Source organism: Dromiciops gliroides, chromosome 2 (genome assembly GCF_019393635.1).
Source record: "Dromiciops gliroides isolate mDroGli1 chromosome 2, mDroGli1.pri, whole genome shotgun sequence".
NCBI classification, from domain to species: domain Eukaryota; kingdom Metazoa; phylum Chordata; class Mammalia; order Microbiotheria; family Microbiotheriidae; genus Dromiciops; species Dromiciops gliroides.
The window spans coordinates 235,031,896-235,051,519 of NC_057862.1; the positions used below are offsets into that span (position 1 = coordinate 235,031,896).

Genomic DNA, 19,624 nt, shown 5'->3' on the forward strand with positions numbered 1-19,624 from the left:
CTGAATATGAGGCTGAGTTGGCTAGTCCCTCCCTCCCCCCATCCCCAGCCAAAGACGTCATGGGAGGGAGGTATAAAATTTCAGCAGAGAGAAATAGAGAAAGCAGTGTGTGTGTGTGTATGTGTGTGTGAGAGAGAGAGAGGGAGAGGGAGAGGAAGAGAGAGAAAGAAGAGGAAAGGAGAGGAGAGGAGAGGAAAGGAGAGGAGAGAGAGAGAGAGAGAGAGAGAGAGAGAGAGAGAGAGAGAGAGAGAGAGAGGGAGGGAGGGAGGGAAGGAGGGAGAGAGAAAGCACAAGAGCTAGGGGAAGAAAATGAGAAAGAAGCAATAACATTCAAGAAGCAGGAGTACAGTGAACTGAATTGTTTTATTTTTTATTTTTATGGTTTTCTTTTTCTTTTCCTTTTTTTTTTTAAAGTGAAGCAGTGAAAAGAAGCAATGACCAAGGGAGAAGAGAAGCTAAGGTCCTGGTGACCCTGGGCGTCCAAGTGGATTATTGGGGCAAAACTGGAGGGGAGGCAACAACCAGGTGCCTAGTCCTCATTATACGTAATCCCAAATCTGCAGCCAATGAAGACAAGAGGCAGCGGGTGACAAAAATCATTTCAAAAGCCCTCGAGGAAATGTAAACCAAGGGGAAAGTATGACTGGTGTGTCTGAAAGACAAGTGTGCCCAGCGCTTCCCTCTGTCCCTAGCTGGGGAAGGTGGCCCGGCCCAGCCCAGCCCTGCCACCGGCCACCTACTTACTGGTGATCTAATTTTTTTTTTCTTCTCTTCCTTCTTCTTTTGGGCCATCCAAGGATACAGAATTTGGAATCTAAACCTTGTTCTCTTAACCTCTCTCAAACACCAACTTTGTCCCTCGTTGTCAAAGTCATATTTTGTGATCTTAGATAGCAGTTCTATTTATTATTATTATTGTTGTTTTTAACCTAAGGAAAACGCCAACATTCTCCCCATTTCTCCCTCCAGACCTCTTCCCACTACCCCCAAGCCTTCCTTACTTCCCTTCCTACCCCTGCTCGGTGCTCTTCACCTGGTTTGCCTGGAAATCACAGCCCAGCGGAACCTGTTTAGACACATGGAGAAGGATCCCAACTTTGCAAGGCACAGAGCCTGCTTCTTCTTCCTAAGCTTTGCCAACACTTCCTGGAAGTCCTGAATCTCTTGCAGTGCAGTGAGTTCATGCACCTTCCTGCCAAGCCTCAGTCTTCGGGATCTCGGGAGGCTGCATCGAAAGCTCTGCCTGGTTTTCCTAACTCCTGCACAGCTCCTGGTCCCTTTTGCCAGGCCTCGCTGCTCCCCTAGTCCCCTTTCCCCTGTTTCGCACATGAAGATGCACTTGCAAAGGGCTCTGGTGGTTCTTTCGCTGCTGAACTTGGCCTCAGTCAGTCTCTCTCTTTCCACTTGTACCACCTTGGACTTTGGTCACATCAAGAAAAAGAGAGTGGAAGCCATTAGGGGACAGATCTTAAGCAAGTTGCGGCTCACCAGCCCCCCTGAGGCATCAACATTGGCCCATGTGCCCTACCACATCCTAGCCCTTTACAACAGCACCCGGGAGATGCTGGAGGAGATGCAGGAGGAGAAGGAGGAGAGCTGCACTCAGGAAAACACTGAGTCGGAATACTATGCCAAAGAAATCCATAAGTTCGACATGATCCAGGGTCTTGCAGAGCACAGTAAGTCCCAGTTCTCGGTTGGGTGTCACCCTGGGAGGGTCCCAACTTGAGCAGGGAGACCTGTAAAGAGAGTCCAGGGCTCAACTAAAGAGTGGGCTACCCCTAGGTTTTTCTGAGCACCTAAGGCTCAGGAGGGACCAGAAGGGAGGAGGAGATGCTCAGCAGGGACTGGGAGGGAATCAGGACAATTCTGGGCCGTGTTGATCACTTCTCCCTGAAACCAAGCAAGCTCATGTCTCGGAAATAACCCCATTCAGTTAAAATCCTTGACAGTTGTTCATTTGGGGGTGGGGGGTGAATTGCACTATCTGTGGAACATGTGTGCTCACATCTATGTGGTGATATGGGTAACCGCAAGCATATGTGTCCTATAAAAAAAAAAAGGCAGAATGGGCCAGAGGAGAAAGCACACTTCCATGAGGCTGGAGACCTGGATCTTTTCCCTGGATTTCTAGAGCTCATGTGACACGTCTCTCTTTTAGTTTTTCCAATCATTCTTTGGGGGAAATAATATTTGTCATGGAATAAGGTTGGTATAGAAAAAACACCTTTTAAAGATGATAACTCTCCCCAACACACTAGTAAGCATGTTTCATGTGCTGTGTTTATGTGGGTGTATATGTATGTTCATCTGTGCTCCCTCTCACTCCCAGCCAACTCCCCACTTGCTTCCCACTCCCTCCTAGGGAATGACTGTCTTCAAATGTTCACACATTTGAGGGTGCTGTCTGTGGAACACACACCCACCAGAAGAGAGATGAGAGGAAGATTGATGGGTGTGAACTGGTTGTCTTCTAGGCTTCTCTGTTGAGGGAAAAGAAGGTCTGTTTCTCATTCTTTATGTTGATGAGATGCTTTGGTCTTATCCTGTATATAATAGCTTGGCAGACCTGGTTGTGGGTGAGGTGGGGAGCCGAGGGTGAGAGTGTGGGGTGGGGTGTATGTGTGCCTGTCCTTTTATTGCTAGTGTGCTAGAAACCAGGGTCTGTCTGTATTTCTGATGCCTTTGTATGTCCGTTCATGTGTGGAAGTCATGTGTATTAACAGAAAGGGAATTTGAAAACCCCAATACAAGTGAAGGAAATCTGGCCGATGTTGAGAAACTGACAGCACAGGCACAGATGTGAGTGACTTGTGGGAAGAGTGCTATTTGCCTGTCCTACCAGCAGGTGTCCTCATGGTCCCTGACATCCTGGACGAGAGGGAGTCAGACTTACTTGGAAATTTCAAAAAGGGAAGTGGAGAAAATCAGTGCAGTTGAGGGGCCAGATTTGCCTGTTAATTGGTGATTCAGAGAGGCCTTGGAGAGAGGGGGGAACTAAAGAGAACCAACAGAGCATCTAAGAATATCTATCACTCACTGCCTTCAAAGAAGGATGCATGAAGGATGCACTCATGCCCTGGGAGGGGGTGGAAACGAGTGGGGGTGGGGGGGAGCAAAAGAGGATTCTGTCCCCATTTAATTATCACAAATGCTTTTTTGTGTGTGTGAGGCAATTGAGGTTAAGTGACTTGCCCAGGGTCACACAGCTAATAAGTGTTAAGTGTCTGAGGCTGGATTCGAACTCAGGTCCTCCTGACTCCAGGACCAGTGCTTTATCCACTGCACCACCTACTCTGCCCCCCCCACAAATGTTTTTAAAGGAATGAAATCTTGATTCAGGGGCTTCCCCATGCCAAGCTGAGGAAACTGCGGCTGCTACTCATGGGTAAATGCTGGCTAGGATTTTCTTCCTCCTGCTTCCTGTGGCTACATCTCTCTTCCCATGTGGCTGGAGTTTCTCAGATTGAGGCTCTGGACATAAAAGATGCCTCCTCCCTCCTGGGCTCTCTCAGGGCATGCATGGCACCTTCTAGGGCTGATGCTTTTCTAGGGGTTTGGAATTTCCAGTGCCAGGCTGCACCTGCATTATTGTATACCAGATCCTAGGGAGTGGTAGGGAGGGGATTGGAGGCTAGGGGAAGGGAGGAGGACAAGAAGGGAAGGAAAACTGAGGCTGAAGGGAAAAAATAGGCATCTTCAAAGTGTGGTAGGGAAGGAGAGGGAGAGGGAGAGGGAGGGAGGGAGGGAGAGAGAGAGAGAATTATTTATGTCAATCAGTCAACATTCATTAAGCACCTACTATGTGCCAGGCACTGGGCTAAGCTGGGGATACAAAAAGAGACAAAAGTTAGTCCCTGCCCTCAAGGAACTCAAAAACTAATAGGGACAACAAATAAATAAATATTTGCTAACAAGCTCTATATAGGATAAATAGGAATTAATTAACAGAGGAAGGCATTAGAATTGAGAGGCATCAGAATTAAGAATGTAGAAGGTGGGATATAGAGCAGTTGTAGACCACAGTGTGCAAATACTATCTGTGGGATTTTCTTGGCAAAGACACTGGAGTTGTTTGCTATTTCATTCTCCAGTGGATTGAGGCAAACAGAGCTGAAATGACTTGCCAAGGGTCACACAGCTAGTAAGTGTCTGAGACTAGATTTGAATTCAGGTCTTCCTTATTCCAAGCCTATTGCTCTATCCATGGACCATCTAGCTGCCTCCACATGGAACAGTACCAGTCCCCAAATAAAATAAGGACTTGATAGGGCCATAAATTCAGAGCTAGAAGGGGTTTTAGAAGTCTAGGCTCATTCCCCTCATTTTAGAGATGAAGAAACTAATGAATAGAGAAGTGAGTCAACCAATGACATAAGAGCTACGATTCAAACTTAGATCCTCTGACTTCCAGGTCTGTTTTTTCCCTGATGCTTTACAGACATTTGCCCAAAGTTAAATAAGTAAAAACTAAGCTGTTAATTGTATAAGAAATGGAACAGAACAAAAGCAGGTCCAGGAAGAGAACAAATCCATACTAGGCACCGCACATGCAGTCAGTATATACCAATGTTGGACTGGCTCTGTGTGTGTGTGTGTGTGTGTGCGTGTGTGTAGCAGCAGCTAGAGAAGGTATGGATGCAAATACTATCTCCATAGTATCTCCATACTATAGACATGGGAGTAGACACAGAGGAGATTTTTTTCAGTCATTTTTCAGTTGTGTCTGACTCTCTGTGACCCCATTTGGGGGGTTTCTTGGCAAAGATGGTAGAGTGGTTTGCTATTTCCTTCTCCAGATCATTTATCATAGATGAGGAAACTGGGGCAAACAGGGTTAAGTGACTTGCCCAGAGTCACACAGCTAGTAAGTGTTTGAGACCAGATTTGAACTTGGGAAGATGAGCACCACCTAGATAGTCTCCAAGTAAAACAACTGGTCCCAGGAGAGGCCAAGGTACCAGCAGATGTAGAACAGATGCTAGACAGTGACCCTGATGTTAAGGAGTGGGATGGAATGGTACCTAGCAGATGTTCAGCAGGCCCAGCAGTAGGTAGCATTGAGCAGACTTAAAATAAACCCTGAGTAAGTAGCAAGTGCAGAATGCTCCTCAGGAGACACCAAATCCACTCCCAGGAGGGGCAGATGCTGAAAAGAATCCCTGGGCCTCTGCAGCAATGCCTTGCAGGTGCAAGTATAGCAGGAGCAGACCATCCACAGCTGCTGAGGCGACACCAAGGATGAAGAGTCACAGGAGCTGAGCTCCCCAGGGCAGCCAATCAGGTGCTAAGCAGACCCAGATCTCACACACACACACACACACACACACACACACACACACACACACACACACACACACACACACACACACCTCACTGATTATAAAGAAATCCAAGAGATATAGAAGAGGCAGGACAGATGGTGAGCATGCAGCAGATACTGATCACTTATAGCTTAGGGACAGACAACCCCCAATCCCCTTAATGCAGAATAGAGGTGATATGGCAACATTCCCTGCCAGAGTCTTCCAGGTTCTGAACATAGCAGGCACCAGGCCCTTGATGCCAGAGTTACTGTAGGAGAGATGATGAGGTCATGTCTCACTCCCTACATTCCTTCTCTCCCAGTCACCTTCTTTATCCAGTAGACTTTTGCAGGGAAGGGGTAGAAGGAACAGGGGGTGAGAAGATAGAGGGTGCATTCCAATCCTCTTCTCTTGGATGTAATGATGCATGTGAAAGTCATGGCAGCCTCACGGAGCCAACATGACAAACAGTGGTTGGGGAGCAGGGGTGATATGGGAAAGCAGATATTGAGGGAAAAAATGTGTAAGCATTTGGACCAGGTACAAGAGCAAAGCATGCTGCCAAATCTAGTGCATTCTCCCCAGCTTCTTGAACCTGGGAAGCAGTGGGGTAGATGGCAGTACACCAAAAAAGTGGAAACTAGAGTAGGCCCAACAGCTGAACTGCTTTTATCTGTAGCTGAAGAAACAGGAGAGAAGGAGCAAAGGCAGGTGATTGACAGTTGTGAGAAGAATGTTATGGAAGATGCTCTTAACAGGGCATCTGCCAAAGGAAAGCTGAGAATTCTGGGAAAACTGAGAATTGCATATTGCATATAGTGACAGGAAAGGATTAGACCATTTCTGGTGAGAATCCTAGACTCTCAGAGTTGTAAGGAACATCAGAATTGATCTAAGTCAATTAACTCTGTACAGGAATATTTTCTATAAGATCCTTTACAAGTCTTTGCTTATTTCCGTTTTCAGTCTATAGGATCTAATCCAACTGTATATTTGAGACATACATTAAATGTATTATTGGACTGTGGAAAGAAGGAAGGGCGGGGGGCAGCTAGGTGGCTCAGTGGATAAAGCACCGGCCCTGGATTCAGTAGGACCTGAGTTCATATCTGGCCTCAGACACTTGACGCTTACTAGCTGTGTGACCCTGGGCAAGTCACTCAACCCCCATTGCTCTGCAAAAAAAAAAAGAAAAAGAAGGGAGGGAGGGAGGGAAGAGGGAAGAGAGAGGGAAGGAGGGGGAAGGAAGAAAGGAGGGAAGGAGAAAGGAAAAAGGGAAGGAAGGGAAGAGGAAAGGAAGAAAGGGAGGAAAAGAAGAGGGAGGGAAGGAAGGTGAAGGGAAGGAAGGAAAGAGGGAGAGAGGAAAGAAGGAAGAGGGGGAAAAGGAAGGAAAAGAAAGGGAAAAGGAAAGGAAGGGAAGAGAGAAGGAAGGGAGGAAGAAAGGAGGGAAGGAAGGAAAGGAAAAGAGGAGCAAGGAAGGGGAGGAAGAGGAGGGAAGGAAAGGAGGAAGAGAAGAGAGGAGAAAAGAAGGGAGGGAAGAAAGGAAGGAAGGAGAGAAGGAAAAAGGGAGGAAGAAAAGAGGAGGGAAGGAAGGAAGGCAAAAGAAATATTTATTAAGTGTTTACTGTGTTCCAGGCACCGTGCTAAGTTATAAGCTAAGGTATAAATCTTCCTTTCAGCAAAATGATCCGTAGGACAGTATCCAGTAAAGTCTGAGCAAACCCCCCAAACCTGTAGGGAAAAGCTGGCAATTTCTAGATGGAAGTGGTCACAGAGATCATCTCCTCCAACTCTCATTATAAAGACAAGGAAAGAGGCCCAGAGGTCCAGCCAGCTGTCCAGCATCACACAAGTGTAAATCTAGTGCTGTTTTCACCCCTCTGGTCGTTTTTGTAGAAGCCGATTTGCTGTGTTGCTCACCACTACCCATGCTGGCCAGACAGCCACAATCTCTCTCTCTCTCTCTCTCTCTCTCTCTCTCTCTCTCTCTCTCTCTCTCTCTCTCTCTCTCTCTCTCTCTCTCTCTCTCTCTCTCTCCCTTTCCCTCTCCCTCTCCCTCTCCCTCTCCCTCTCCCTCTCCCTCTCCCTCTCCCTCTCCCTCTCCCTCTCCCTCTCCCTCTCTCTCCTAAAACAAAGGGCTTTCTTTACTTTTTTAATGAAGAATCCTAGCGCTCCCCACACCCAGGTGATTGTCTTGGATAACTTAGACTTGTCTTGCCAAAGGATGTCTTTTTTATTGGTCTACATCTCTACAAATGGGAACTTGGAAGAGCCTCCTCAGATTTCTTCACCATTTTTAGACAGCGGTATGTCCCTTTCCCCATTTCTTTGTAATACTCATCAGCAAAATAATTCCTTTGTACATGTTTAATGCCTATTTGGGGGGGATCATATTTCTGATTTGTAAATATCTTTATTTGACCAAAAAAGACTGCTGATGCTTACAGCATTAGATTATATGAAGACAGTCTGTAATTAGAAGCATCTGCAAAGAGAGATAATTTGTGACTCACTCACTCTTATTCAACAACCATTTCATTGTTTGCTCTGTGCCAGGCTCTAGAGATTCAAAGGTAAAAATGAAATCATTCCTGCCCTCAGTGAACTTACAGTCTCTTATGGGAGAAGGGACAATAAATACATAAAAAATCAAATACAAAATGTCTTATAAGGACACTAACATTTGGGGGCATGAGGGTAGATTTAATAAAGTAAGAGGCAATAGAGCTAGTCTTGAAGGAACCTATTTCAAAGTGGAATTGACAAGGGAATATATTACAGACCTGGAGGATGGTCTTTGCAAGGGAACAGAGGAGATGGGAGATGTGGAAGGTCATCAGAATAGGCACAAAGGAGAGGGTTTCCAAATAAACAGTGAACAATGGCCCAGGAGAGGCCAAGGTACCAGCAGCAGTAACAGGCAGGCTATTCTGCAGTGCCAGAAGGAGAGTGATGTGCAAAAAGCCTGGAAGGGTAAGCTGGAGCCTGTTGAGAAGGCAAAGGGATAAGTATTTTTTCCCTAGAGGTGAGGGGAAGTCATAGGGTAATGAATGAATGATGTGGTCTGATCTGTCCTTTAGGAATATCAATTTAATGGCTGTGGGGAGGACTGATGGGAGAGAGGAGAAATTGGAATCTGGGCGACCAATAGTGGATGAGGTCCTGGACTAGGAGAGAGATTTGGTCAGTAAAGAGAAGGGAATGGATAGGAAGTTTACTGTGGAGATAGAAACCACAAGACTTGGCAACTGATTGGAGCTGAAGGAAGGAAACAGTATGATCCTGAGGTTGTGAATCTGGAGGACTAGAAGAAGGATCATGAGTGCCCTTGACAGAAATAGGAAAGTTGGGGACTGAAGGAAGTGTTTAGGGAGAAAACTAGCTAGAGAGACCCATCAGGCAATTGCTAAGGTCAGAATATAGTTCAGAAGAGACACAAGCTGGATGATAGCTGGACCTATGATGAGATCAACAAGAGACAGTATGTGAGAGAGAGACAAAGACAGACTTAACCCACAGTTTAAGAAGTTTTGATCTAGGGGCAGCTAGGTGGTGCAGTGGATAAAGCACCAGCCCTAGATTTAGGAGTACCTGAGTTCAAATCCGAGCTTAGACACTTGACACTTACTAACTGTGTGACCCTGGGCAAGTCACTTAACCCCCATTGCCCTGCAAAAAAAAAAAAAAATTTTGATCTAGTCCAACCCCTAGCAGATAGGTGGCACAGTAGATACAGTGCTGGGCCTGGAGTAAGAAAGATTCTTCTTCCTGAGTTCAAATATTGCCTCAGACACTTACTGCCTGTGTGACCCTGGACATGTCACTTAACCCTGTTTGCCTCAGTTTCCTCCTCTGTAAAATGAACTAGAAAAGGAAATGACAAACCATTCAAGTATCTTTCTGAAGAAAACCCCAAAAAGGGTCACAAAGAGTCAAAAGCAACTGAACAAGTCCAACCACATTATTTTGCACATAAGGGATTTGAGACCCAGAAAAATAAAGAAACTTGCTTAAAGTCACACAGGTAGTAAGTAGTACAATTTAGAATTAGTCATCCAGGATTAGAATCCAGGTCCATTGGCTTCAAATCTAGTGTTCTTTTCTATACACTTTTTTTTTTTTTTTTGCAGGGCAATGGGGGTTAAGTGACTTGCCCAGGGTCACACAGCTAGTAAGTATCAAGTGTCTAAGCTCGGATTTGAACTCAGGTACTCCTGAATCCAGGGCCGGTGCTTTATCCACTGCGCCACCTAGCCGCCCCCTTCTATACACTCTTAGGACTAGGGAATGGTGCTCTTACCTCAAATACTTTTAGGAGGTGACTCATTTATGTAGGTCAATTGATTTTAAAAATAAGTACAACAATGGATTAAGTTCGTTTTTTCTTTTTGCGGGGTAATGAGGGTTAAGTGACTTGCTCAGGGTCTCACAGCTAGGAAGTATCAAGTGTCTGAGGTCAGATTTGAATTCAGGTCCTCCTGAATCCAGGGCTGGTGCTTTATTCACTGCACCACCTAGCTTCCCCTTTGGATTAATTTTTTTTTTCAGAAACAAACATTTATTTTATTTTTCAGTTACATGTAAGGGTAATTTTCAACATTCATTTTCACAAGATTTAGAGTTTCAAATTTTTCTCCCTCCCTCCCTTTCCTCCCCCCTCCACAAGATCACAATCAGGTTATATATGTACAATCCACAAGTGTTCTTTTTATCAGTTCTTTCTATAGGGGTGCATAGTAAGCTTCCTCATTAGTTCCTTGGGATTGTCTTGGATCATTGTACTGCTGAGAGTAGTTAAGTCATTCACAATTGCTCATTAAACAATACTGCTGTCACTACGCACAATGTCCTCTCAGCTCTGCTCACTTCACTATACATCGATGTTCATTAGTCTTTCCAGGTTTTTCGGGGATCATCCTGTTTGTCATTTCCTGTAGCACAAGACCATTCCACTACAATCATATAACACAGCTTTTTCCATCATTCCTCAATTGATGGGCATTCCCTTGATTCTCAATTCTTAGCCTCCACCAAGAGTTGCTATAAATATTTTTTGTACAATTTTTCCCCCTTTTCTCTTTTTCATGATTACTATTGTTAACTGTTTCCCTTCCATCCTATTCCCTTCCCCATGATATTTATTCTATTATCTGGATTAACTTTTAAATGGGACTCTGTTCTATCTCCAATTCATAAGCTCCCACTACCTACTATACCGAAACCTATAGGAAGCTTGGTTTGGAGGAAAGAGCACAGCTCAGCCAAATCAGAAGTCTTGGATTTGAGTTCCAGCTTATTCAGTGGGTGATCTTAGGCAAACAATTTAACTGAGCATCAGTTTCTTTAGCTATAAAATGGGGTTAATAATACAAACCCCAGGGGGCAGCTAGGTGACACAGTAGATAAAGCACCGGCCCTGAATTGAGGAGGACCTAAGTTCAAATCTGGCCTCAGACACTTGACACTTCCTAGCTGTGAGACCCTGGGCAAGTCACTTAACCCCCATTGCCCCACAAACAACAACAACAACAAAACAAAAACAATAATACAAACCCAGTCTATCTCACAGGTACATTATGAAAATCAAGCCTAAAAGGGACCTTTGAGGTACTCTAATGAAACTCTTTCATTACATGGCTGAGGAAACTTGAGGCCCAGAGATTCAAATGACTTGTCCCTGTCACTCTGAAAGAATAAAGGTTTGAATTGAGGTCCTCAGTCTGGGCAGCCAGGTGGTATAGTGGATAGCACACTGGGCCTGGAATCAGGAAGACCTTTTTTTTTTATTTTATTGGAGTTCAAATCTGGCCTCAGATACTTTACTATCTATGTGACCCTGGGCAAGTTATTTAACCCCATTTGCCTCTGTTTCCTCAACTGTAAAATGAACTGGAGAAGGAAATGGCAAACCACTCCAAATGGGGTCACGAAGAGTCAGACACAACTGAAAAACAATGAACAATAAACCTCTGTCTCTAGTTCCAATATTCTTTCCACTCTACCACGCTTCTTCTCTCTCTTCCCTTATATTCAACTTTACTACTAACTTAGGCCTTTCAATGATAATAAATTACTTTTCTGCCACTTCTTAGTAGAAGAGGAAGAACATTGGGTTTGGAGTCTAGTGGGCCTGGGTTCAAATTCTGGCTCAGCTACTTACAGAGTTTCCTCTGTTGATTAGTTTATGTTAACCTATATGACCTTGGCCAAATGCTGACACTCTCTGGGTCCATTTCTCCATTCTAATGCAGATTTGAAAAATATTTATTGTCAACAATGAGTAAGATTCTGTGTTAAATATTGGAAAAACAGACAAAATGAAATATACTCTGCTCTTAATTAACTCACATTCTCTTAAGGAGGAGACATATGACATAACTATAATATATTTAACATATTATAAATATAATAAATATAATCCAAAGAAAATTGAGCAGGGATAAAGTACTAAAAATAGGGGTGTAGGGGAACAGAAATCAGGAGGTCTTCATAGAGAAAGTGACACCTGAGGGGAACTTTGAAGGAAGACCATAACTCAGAGAAACAGAGATGAGGAAGGAGAGAATACATCCATGGGTAATCACCTGGATGAAGGGATGGATGGATGATACAGAGGACCAGTTTGAGGAACTGGCTAAATAATACAATTTGGCTGGAACAGAGAATTCATGTGAGGGGGTTGTAGGAAATATAAAGCTAGAAAGATAAATAGGAGACAGTGTGGAGGTCCTTAAAAGTCAGGCCAAGGAGTTTCTGTTTTATCCTCCAGGCAATGGGAAGCCACTGAAGATGTTTGAATATCATAGTCAAAATGTATTAGAATGTATTAGAAAATATTTTTTTTTGCAGCTGTGTGAAGGGTGGATTATATATTCCCTTATCTGTTTATTCATTTATTCATTTGTTTATTTATTCATTCATTCATTCACTTGTTTGTTTGTTTATTTATTTATTTATTTGCGGGGCAATGAGGGTTAAGTGACTTGCCCAGGGTCACACAGCTAGTACATGTCAAGTGTCTGAGGTCGGATTTGAACTCAGGTCCTCCTGAATCCAGGGCCAGTGCTTTATCCACTGCGCCACTTAGCTGTCCCCACATGAACACACATTAACAACCGCAGTGACATTAACAATGATTCATCCGGGGCAGCTAAGTGGTGCAGTGGATAAAGCACCAGTCCTGAATTCAGGAGGACCCGAGTTCAAATCCGGCTTCAGACACTTGACACTTACTAGCTGTGTGACCCTGGGCAAGTCACTTAACCCTCATTGCCCCACCAAAAAAAAAAAAAGTCCTTTGTTAAAACAATGATTCACCCCCATAAAACCCCATAAGGTTTCCAAACTGGTTTATATGCAGGGTGTTCCAAGTCATAGTGCAAAATTTAAGCTTTCGTAGCTTGAAAAACTTGTACAAATATTTTTAGGGACATTCTATATATCATTTCATTATTTCAATACAAAAGTATAAAAACAATTTCTAATTTTACCTAAAATGATTCCTGACTGTACTTGGCATAATTTTTCTTTCAATGTGAATTGAAATCCTGGTTTCATTATCCTCCAAACAGTTATACATTTGTTTGTCTTAATATCCGGTTCATTGATTTTCAAGGACACAACATCAAAATTACCAAATGGGAATTTCCAGACACAATCCATCTTTTCTTGAAGTTTAAAAGCCCATTTGTTTGTTTCCCGTGCTCTCTCTGGTCTTCCTCTAGTTCTCTATGACTTCCTAAACCACAATAACTAACATATTACCACCATCACCCTAAGAATTATTCAGTAAGATTATGGAACTGCTGGCAGGATGATACAGTAGACTAAATGCTGGATATATAGTCAGATGTTGCTGTTGTTCAGTTGTTTCTGTCATATCCAACTCTTAGTTACCGGATTTGAGATTTTTTTAGCAAAGATCCTGAACTGGTTTGCCATTTCCTTCTGCAGCTCATTTTACAGATGGGAAAACTAAAGTAAAGAGGGTTAAGTCACTTGCTCAGGGTCACACAGCCAGTAAGTGTATGAGGCCAGATTTGAACTCAGTAAGTTGAGTCTTTCTGACTCTGGGGTCTGGTACTCTATCCACTGTGCCACCCAGAGTCAGAAGACCTGGGTTCAATTAATGACTCTGCTATCTGTCTGACATTGGGCAAATCAGTTTCATGTATGAAAGGAGGGAGTTGGACCATATGGCCTGCTAAGGACCCTTCCAGCTCCCAGACAATGATTCTAGGATCTCTTCTGTGTTGGATCTATATCCCTGAGTTTAAATGTCATTTTCTGGGTATTCTGAAGGATCTGTACAGAAGGGCAGCCAGGTGGCACAGCAGATAGAGTGCCAGGCCTGGAGTCAGGAAGAGTCATGTTCCTGAGTTCAAATCTGGCTTCAGACACTTACTGGCTGTGTGACCCTGGGCAAGTCACTTAACCTTGTTTGCCTCAACTTCCTCATCTGTAAAATGAGCCGGAGAAGGAAATGGCAAACCAGTCCAGGATCTTTATCAAGAAAACCCCAAGTGGGGTTATCAAGAAGAGTCAGACGGGGGCAGCTATTTGGCACAGTGGATAAAGCACAGGCCCTGGATTCAGGAGGACCTGAGTTCAAATCCAGCCTCAGACACTTGACACTTACTAGCTGTGTGACCCTGGGCAAGTCACTTAACCCCCATTGCCCAGCAAAAAAAAAAAAAAAAAAAAGAGTCAGACACAACTGAAATGACTCAACAACTTTACAGAATTCTTGTCTTGTGTTAATGTTGTATAGACATATAAAATATAAATTTCTCTCCCAGGTGCCTAGCTCATAATAGGCACTTAATTAATGCTTCTTGATTGATTAGACCTTGATGTTAAAAACAAAATCAGAACAGAGAAGATTCATTGCATTTTTTTTTCTCCTCTCAGCTATTGGAATATGGGAAAAAGCAACTAGGTGGTGCAGTGGATAGAAGACTGGGCATGGAGTCAGGAAGACCTGAGTTTAAATCCAGTCTCAGACATTTATTGTGTGACCTTGAACAAGTCACTTCAACTCTGCTTGCCTCAGTTTCCTCAACTGTTAAATGGGGATTGTACCTACCTCCCAGGGTTACTGTGAAGATCAAATGAGATAATATTTGTAAAGCACTTAGTGTAGTATCTGGCACACAGTAGATGCTATGAAGGTTAGCTGTTATTATTTGCTGCTTTCACTCTTCATAAACATTTAAATTAAAATAATTTTGGTAGCTTTTGTTTTTATATCCCCCATATTTTTCAAGGTATTTCTTTTCCCTCTTTCCCAGAGAGCCATTCCTTGAATCTAACAATAAAAATAGAGAGGGAAGAAATAATTCAGCAAAACTAACTGATATATTGAAAAAAGACTGATGAATCAATAGTGTTCCCCACCTATTGTCCTTCACTTTGGCAAAGAAGGGATATGAGATATTTTACATCTCTTCTTTGGGGTCAAACTTGGTCATGATAATTTGTGCTGTTTTAATTCTTCTTAGAGACACAGAGAGGCTTGATGAGAGAGACACTAATAGATGAGAACAATTAGATGAAAAAAAAAAGACGTTGGGAGAAAGGAGCCAAATCTATCTTTAAAAGGAATAGGGCTATGGTGGGGGGAAGAGGAGGGAATAAATATTTATTAAGCATCTACTAAATATCAGGCACTACACTAAGTACAGTACATATGATTATCACAACAACCCTAGGAAGTAGGTGCCGATTTACAAGAGAGGAAACTGAGGCAGACAGGGTTAAGTGACTTGCCCAAGGTCACACAGCTAGTAAGTGTCTGAAGTTAGTTTTAAAGATTTCCTGACTCCAGGCCCAGCGCTTTATTCACTTTTCCACCAGCTACTTCCAGTAGAGTATAATATAGCTCAGCCTGTGACAGCGTGGTTGACTAGAAAGAGCCTTGAACTTGTACTTCATTCCCTCCAAGACTCCATGCTGTTAAATGGTAGTCAGATGACTTGTATGCTTTGGAAGTCCAGTTCCACCACTTACTAGTTCTGTGACCTTAGGTGAGTTGCTTAAACACTGAGCTTTACTTTCCTTACCCATATAATGGGTATAATACTACTTCCACTATGTGTGTTGTGGAGTTGTTGGCTTTGTAAACTGGGCAGTGACGCATAAACTTGTTATAAACAGAGCTCCTTGAAAAAATGGCAACCTCTTGGCATGCTAATCCCAGGCAAATGGAAGTCATTCACAAAAAGACTTGAGAGCCCCTTTCTATACAATCCGAGCTGTAACTAAGAATAGACCAAAATGTAGAGTTGGGAGGGATATCAAAACACATGAAAGCCAATCCTATCATTTGACATATGGGGAAACATTGGCTCATAAAAGTGAGTTAAACAACTCACCCAGATATTTGTACTTGTGGGGAGTGGAGGTTGCCTAGCAATGTACTTATACCAGGAGAAGAGGCACTAGTCTCCTAGAGAGTCCAATCCTGACATCCATAGAGATTGGGAAGGAGAGGGGTGGCATGGTCATAGGGGGCTTGAGGTCCATTGGGGTGGTGGCGCCTCTGTGAAACTCAGGAAGGGGGAGTCTGATACCTGGGTCATGGGCTCCTAAGTGTACAGCTAGAAAAAAATGGTAGAGGCCATAGACTGCAACCACCTAATTGTATAGATGGGGAAACCGAGGAACGGAGGGGAGGCAAAACTGGATTCTGGTGGTCTGGAGCACACTCCAAATAGCTCTGCTTCCCCCTCTGTTTGAACTAAGTGGGAGATGAGATACCTCTGCAGACGCTGCATTTCCTAAAAGCAAAAGAATTCGGGTGAAGATAAAGGGCCAGATGTTAACAGTGATGAAGATGATGAAAGCATGGCACAGAATTGAGGAAGGGCTGGGGGCTGGTCACTTGAAAGATTGTTTTATTTCCTGGGCATGGCAGCTAATACAGTGAGTTTCATGTGACCACGCATGTCCCAACTCAGCTGTCAATACTCCATTTCCCCAAATGTTTGATCTCAGTGCCTTTCAGAATCTTTCAATGTCTTCTTCTTTAGGTCAAAGCCCTCAAGCCCCTTGGTGGTCTTGAGTAGGAGGGAGAGGGAGAGCGACTTTGTTAGTCCAGTGGAGAGCTTTGGATAAGTGATGTATGCAGATGATATGATGACTTCCTAACATCCTTTCTTTCTTGTTTTCCCTTTCCCTCTTAGATGAGCTGAGTGTGTGTCCCAAAGGGATCACCTCCAAGGTTTTCCGCTTCAATGTCTCCTCAGTCGAGAAGAATGGAACCAACTTATTCCGAGCTGAATTCCGAGTCTTGAGGGTGCCCAACCTCAACTCCAAACGGACGGAGCAGAGAATTGAGCTCTTTCAGGTGAACCCTGCCCCCTCCCCAGTCACAGGTAGCAAAGGATCCTTCCCTGATGAGTGAGAGACTTGCCCCTAAGTCATATACGACATCCTCCCATTCGGAAGAGAGCTTATGCATTCTTTTTCTCCCCAATTCCTAGCAGCCCCCGAAAGGTCAGGATGGACCCTGGTATGTGACAGAAATCTTAAATTCCTAATTTCCACAAATGGGGGTAGGGTGGGGTAACTATGATGAAAAGAGTCAGAAGATCTCAATCCCAATACCATCTCTGACACCTACTCCCTCTTTGAAACTGGGCCAGGTTATTTAGCCTTATTAGGCCTCGATTTCCTTATCTTTAAAAACAAAGGGATTAGACTAGATAGACTTTGAGGTTCCTTGAGACTATCAAAAACAACTTCATGAGGTAGGTAGGACAAGTGATATTGTCCCCATTTGTTTGAAAAACAAAAACAAAAACAAAAACAAAAATAAAACCAGGACCATAGAATTTGTGACTTTCTTGAGGTCACACAGCTAGTTAGCAAGAGAGCTGAGATTAGAATTTCTTAGTCCCAGTCAAGCCATCTTTCACTTTGCTTTCTCACACATGACATTCCATCTCCAATCTCTGCCTCTGAATTGTTCACCGCCCCCCCCCCACCCCCCCCACCCCCCCCCACCCCCCGCCCATGCATGGCTTACCTCTACCTCAGAGTCTATCACTTAACCATTTTGGTTTTTGTGAGGCAATTGGGGTTAAGTGACTTGCCCAGGGTCACACAGCTAGTAAGTGTCAAGTGTCTGAGGTTGGATTTGAACTCAGGTCCTCCTGACTCCAGGGATGGTGCTCTATCTACTGTGCCACATAGCTGCCCTGCTCTTAACCATATTTTTAAAAAAAATTCCTAGCTAATACCTCCCCTGCTTGAAGTCTCATTGATTCCTATTGGAGTTTGGGCACATACAGTTTTCCCCCACTCTCCTCTCTGTGCCCAGTTGGCATTACCGCCATGCCTAGAATGTATGTAATCCTTCCTCATAAAATTCCTCTCTCCCTTCAAGAAGAGGCAGCTAGGAATTCAGGAGGACCTGAGTTGGATTCAGGAGGACCTGAGTTCAAGTCTGGCCTCAGACACTTGACACTTACTAGCTGTGTGACCCTGGGCAAGTCACTTAACCCTCATTGACCCACCAAAAACAAACAAACAAAAAATAACTCCAAATTTACAGGAAAAAAAAAACAAACAAACAAGAAGAGGCAGCTAGATGATCAGTGTTTGAGTGTTGGATCTGGAGTCAAGAAGACCTTGAGTTCAAATCCTGTCTCAGGGGTTTACTAGATAGGTGCCCTTGGGCAAGTAAGTTCCTTAACCTCTATCTGCCTCAGTTTCCTCATCTGTAAAATGGAGATAATAATAGTACCCACCTCTCCAGGCTGCTGTGAGGATCAGTTGAAATATTTGTAAAGTTCTTTAAAAATCTTTAAGAGCTTTATGTGTTATTATTATTATTATTACTCAAGATGTAGCATAAGCACCACCTTCTACATGAAGCTTTTCTTGATCCCTCCCCAACATGGGTATTTTCTCTCTCAAAATGCCTCCTATGTATCTACTTTATATGTATTCTGCATGCTTTTATATGTGTGTATGTTATTTGTTGTTGTTGTTCAGTTATGTCCAACTCTTCATGACTCCTGTTGGGGTATTCTTGGCAAAGATACTGGAGTCATTTGCTATTTCTTTCTCCAGCTCATTTGACAGCTGAGGAAACTGAGGCAAACAGGGGTAAGTGACTTGCCCGGGGTCACACAGCTAGTAAGAGTCTGAGGCTGGATTTGAATTCAGGTCTTCTTTACTCCAGGCCTGGTAATCTATCCTCTGCACCACCTAGCTGCTGATGTATGTATGTATACATACACATCTATACACACATACACAGATGTGTACATGTGTGTACACACACATGTGTATATGTGTATGCATATATGTACAATCCACATATCCACATCCACACACACTTTCCCATCTCCCCATAAAATGTGAGCTTCTTGAGGGTAGTGGTTATTCTATTTTTTTTCTACAAAGTACAGGGCTTAACACAAAGTACTTAATAAATGTTTGTTGATTAATTGATGGAGGCAGGGAAAGGGATGGGAACAAGCATTCATTAAGTGCCTACTCTCTGCCCAAGGCTGTGATAATTGCTTTACAAATATTATCAGGGCAGCTAGGTGGCTCAGTGGATAGAGAACTGGCTCTGAAGTTGGGAGGTTCTGAGTTGAAATCTTACCTCAGACACTTACTAGCTCTATGACCCTGGGCAAGTCACTTGACCCCAGTTGCCTTAAACATCTGGGGCCATCTCGTCACCCAGATAAATATCTTGCCACTGAACCCAGATGGGTTGGGAGGAGAGAGGTTGGTGACCTTTCACAGCCCTCCCTCACTTAAATTCAATCAGTGCAAGTCATGGCATCACCCCAATGTCATGGTCCTCTTCGTGAATGAAGGACAAACAACAACAAACAAATATTATCTTATCAGACTATTGCCGGTCTCCCATCTCTGTTCATTATTTCCTATTTATTGTATATATATTTTGTTTGTATATATTTACTTGTTTCCCTCATTAGTTTGTGAGCTCCTTAAGGGAAAGGTCTGTCTTTTGCCTCTTTTTATTATATCCCTAGGGCTTAGCCCAGTGCCTGGAAAATGCTTATAAAGATCGATTGATTGATTGATTGATTGAGAGCTCACTCCTCTCTCTGACCCCCAGATCCTGAGGCCTGATGAGCACATTGCCAAACAGCGCTACATCAGTGGCAAGAACCTGCCCACTAGAGGCACAGCTGAGTGGCTCTCCTTTGACGTCACTGACACAGTTCGGGAATGGCTTCTGCACAGAGGTAAGCCTTCCCCTCTCTCTGACTGGCAGGGATGGTAAATTACTTCTGACTTTCTAAGCTCCTAAATGCATCTGCACCGGCCCC

At 43.7% G+C, this 19,624-nt stretch overlaps 1 protein-coding gene across 1 annotated transcript in view; it reads left to right on the top strand.

Annotated features, from left to right (window-relative positions):
* The first annotated feature begins 322 nt into the window (after positions 1 to 322).
* TGFB3 (transforming growth factor beta 3) overlaps positions 323 to 19,624 on the top strand; it is a 40,349-nt gene continuing 21,047 nt past the window's right edge. The window contains exons 1-3 of the mRNA XM_043985340.1: positions 323 to 1,679; positions 16,490 to 16,653; positions 19,411 to 19,540. Of these exons, the coding sequence (XP_043841275.1) occupies positions 1,328 to 1,679; positions 16,490 to 16,653; positions 19,411 to 19,540 (646 nt within the window). The 5' untranslated portion in view covers positions 323 to 1,327. The remainder of the gene's footprint in view (positions 1,680 to 16,489; positions 16,654 to 19,410; positions 19,541 to 19,624) is intronic.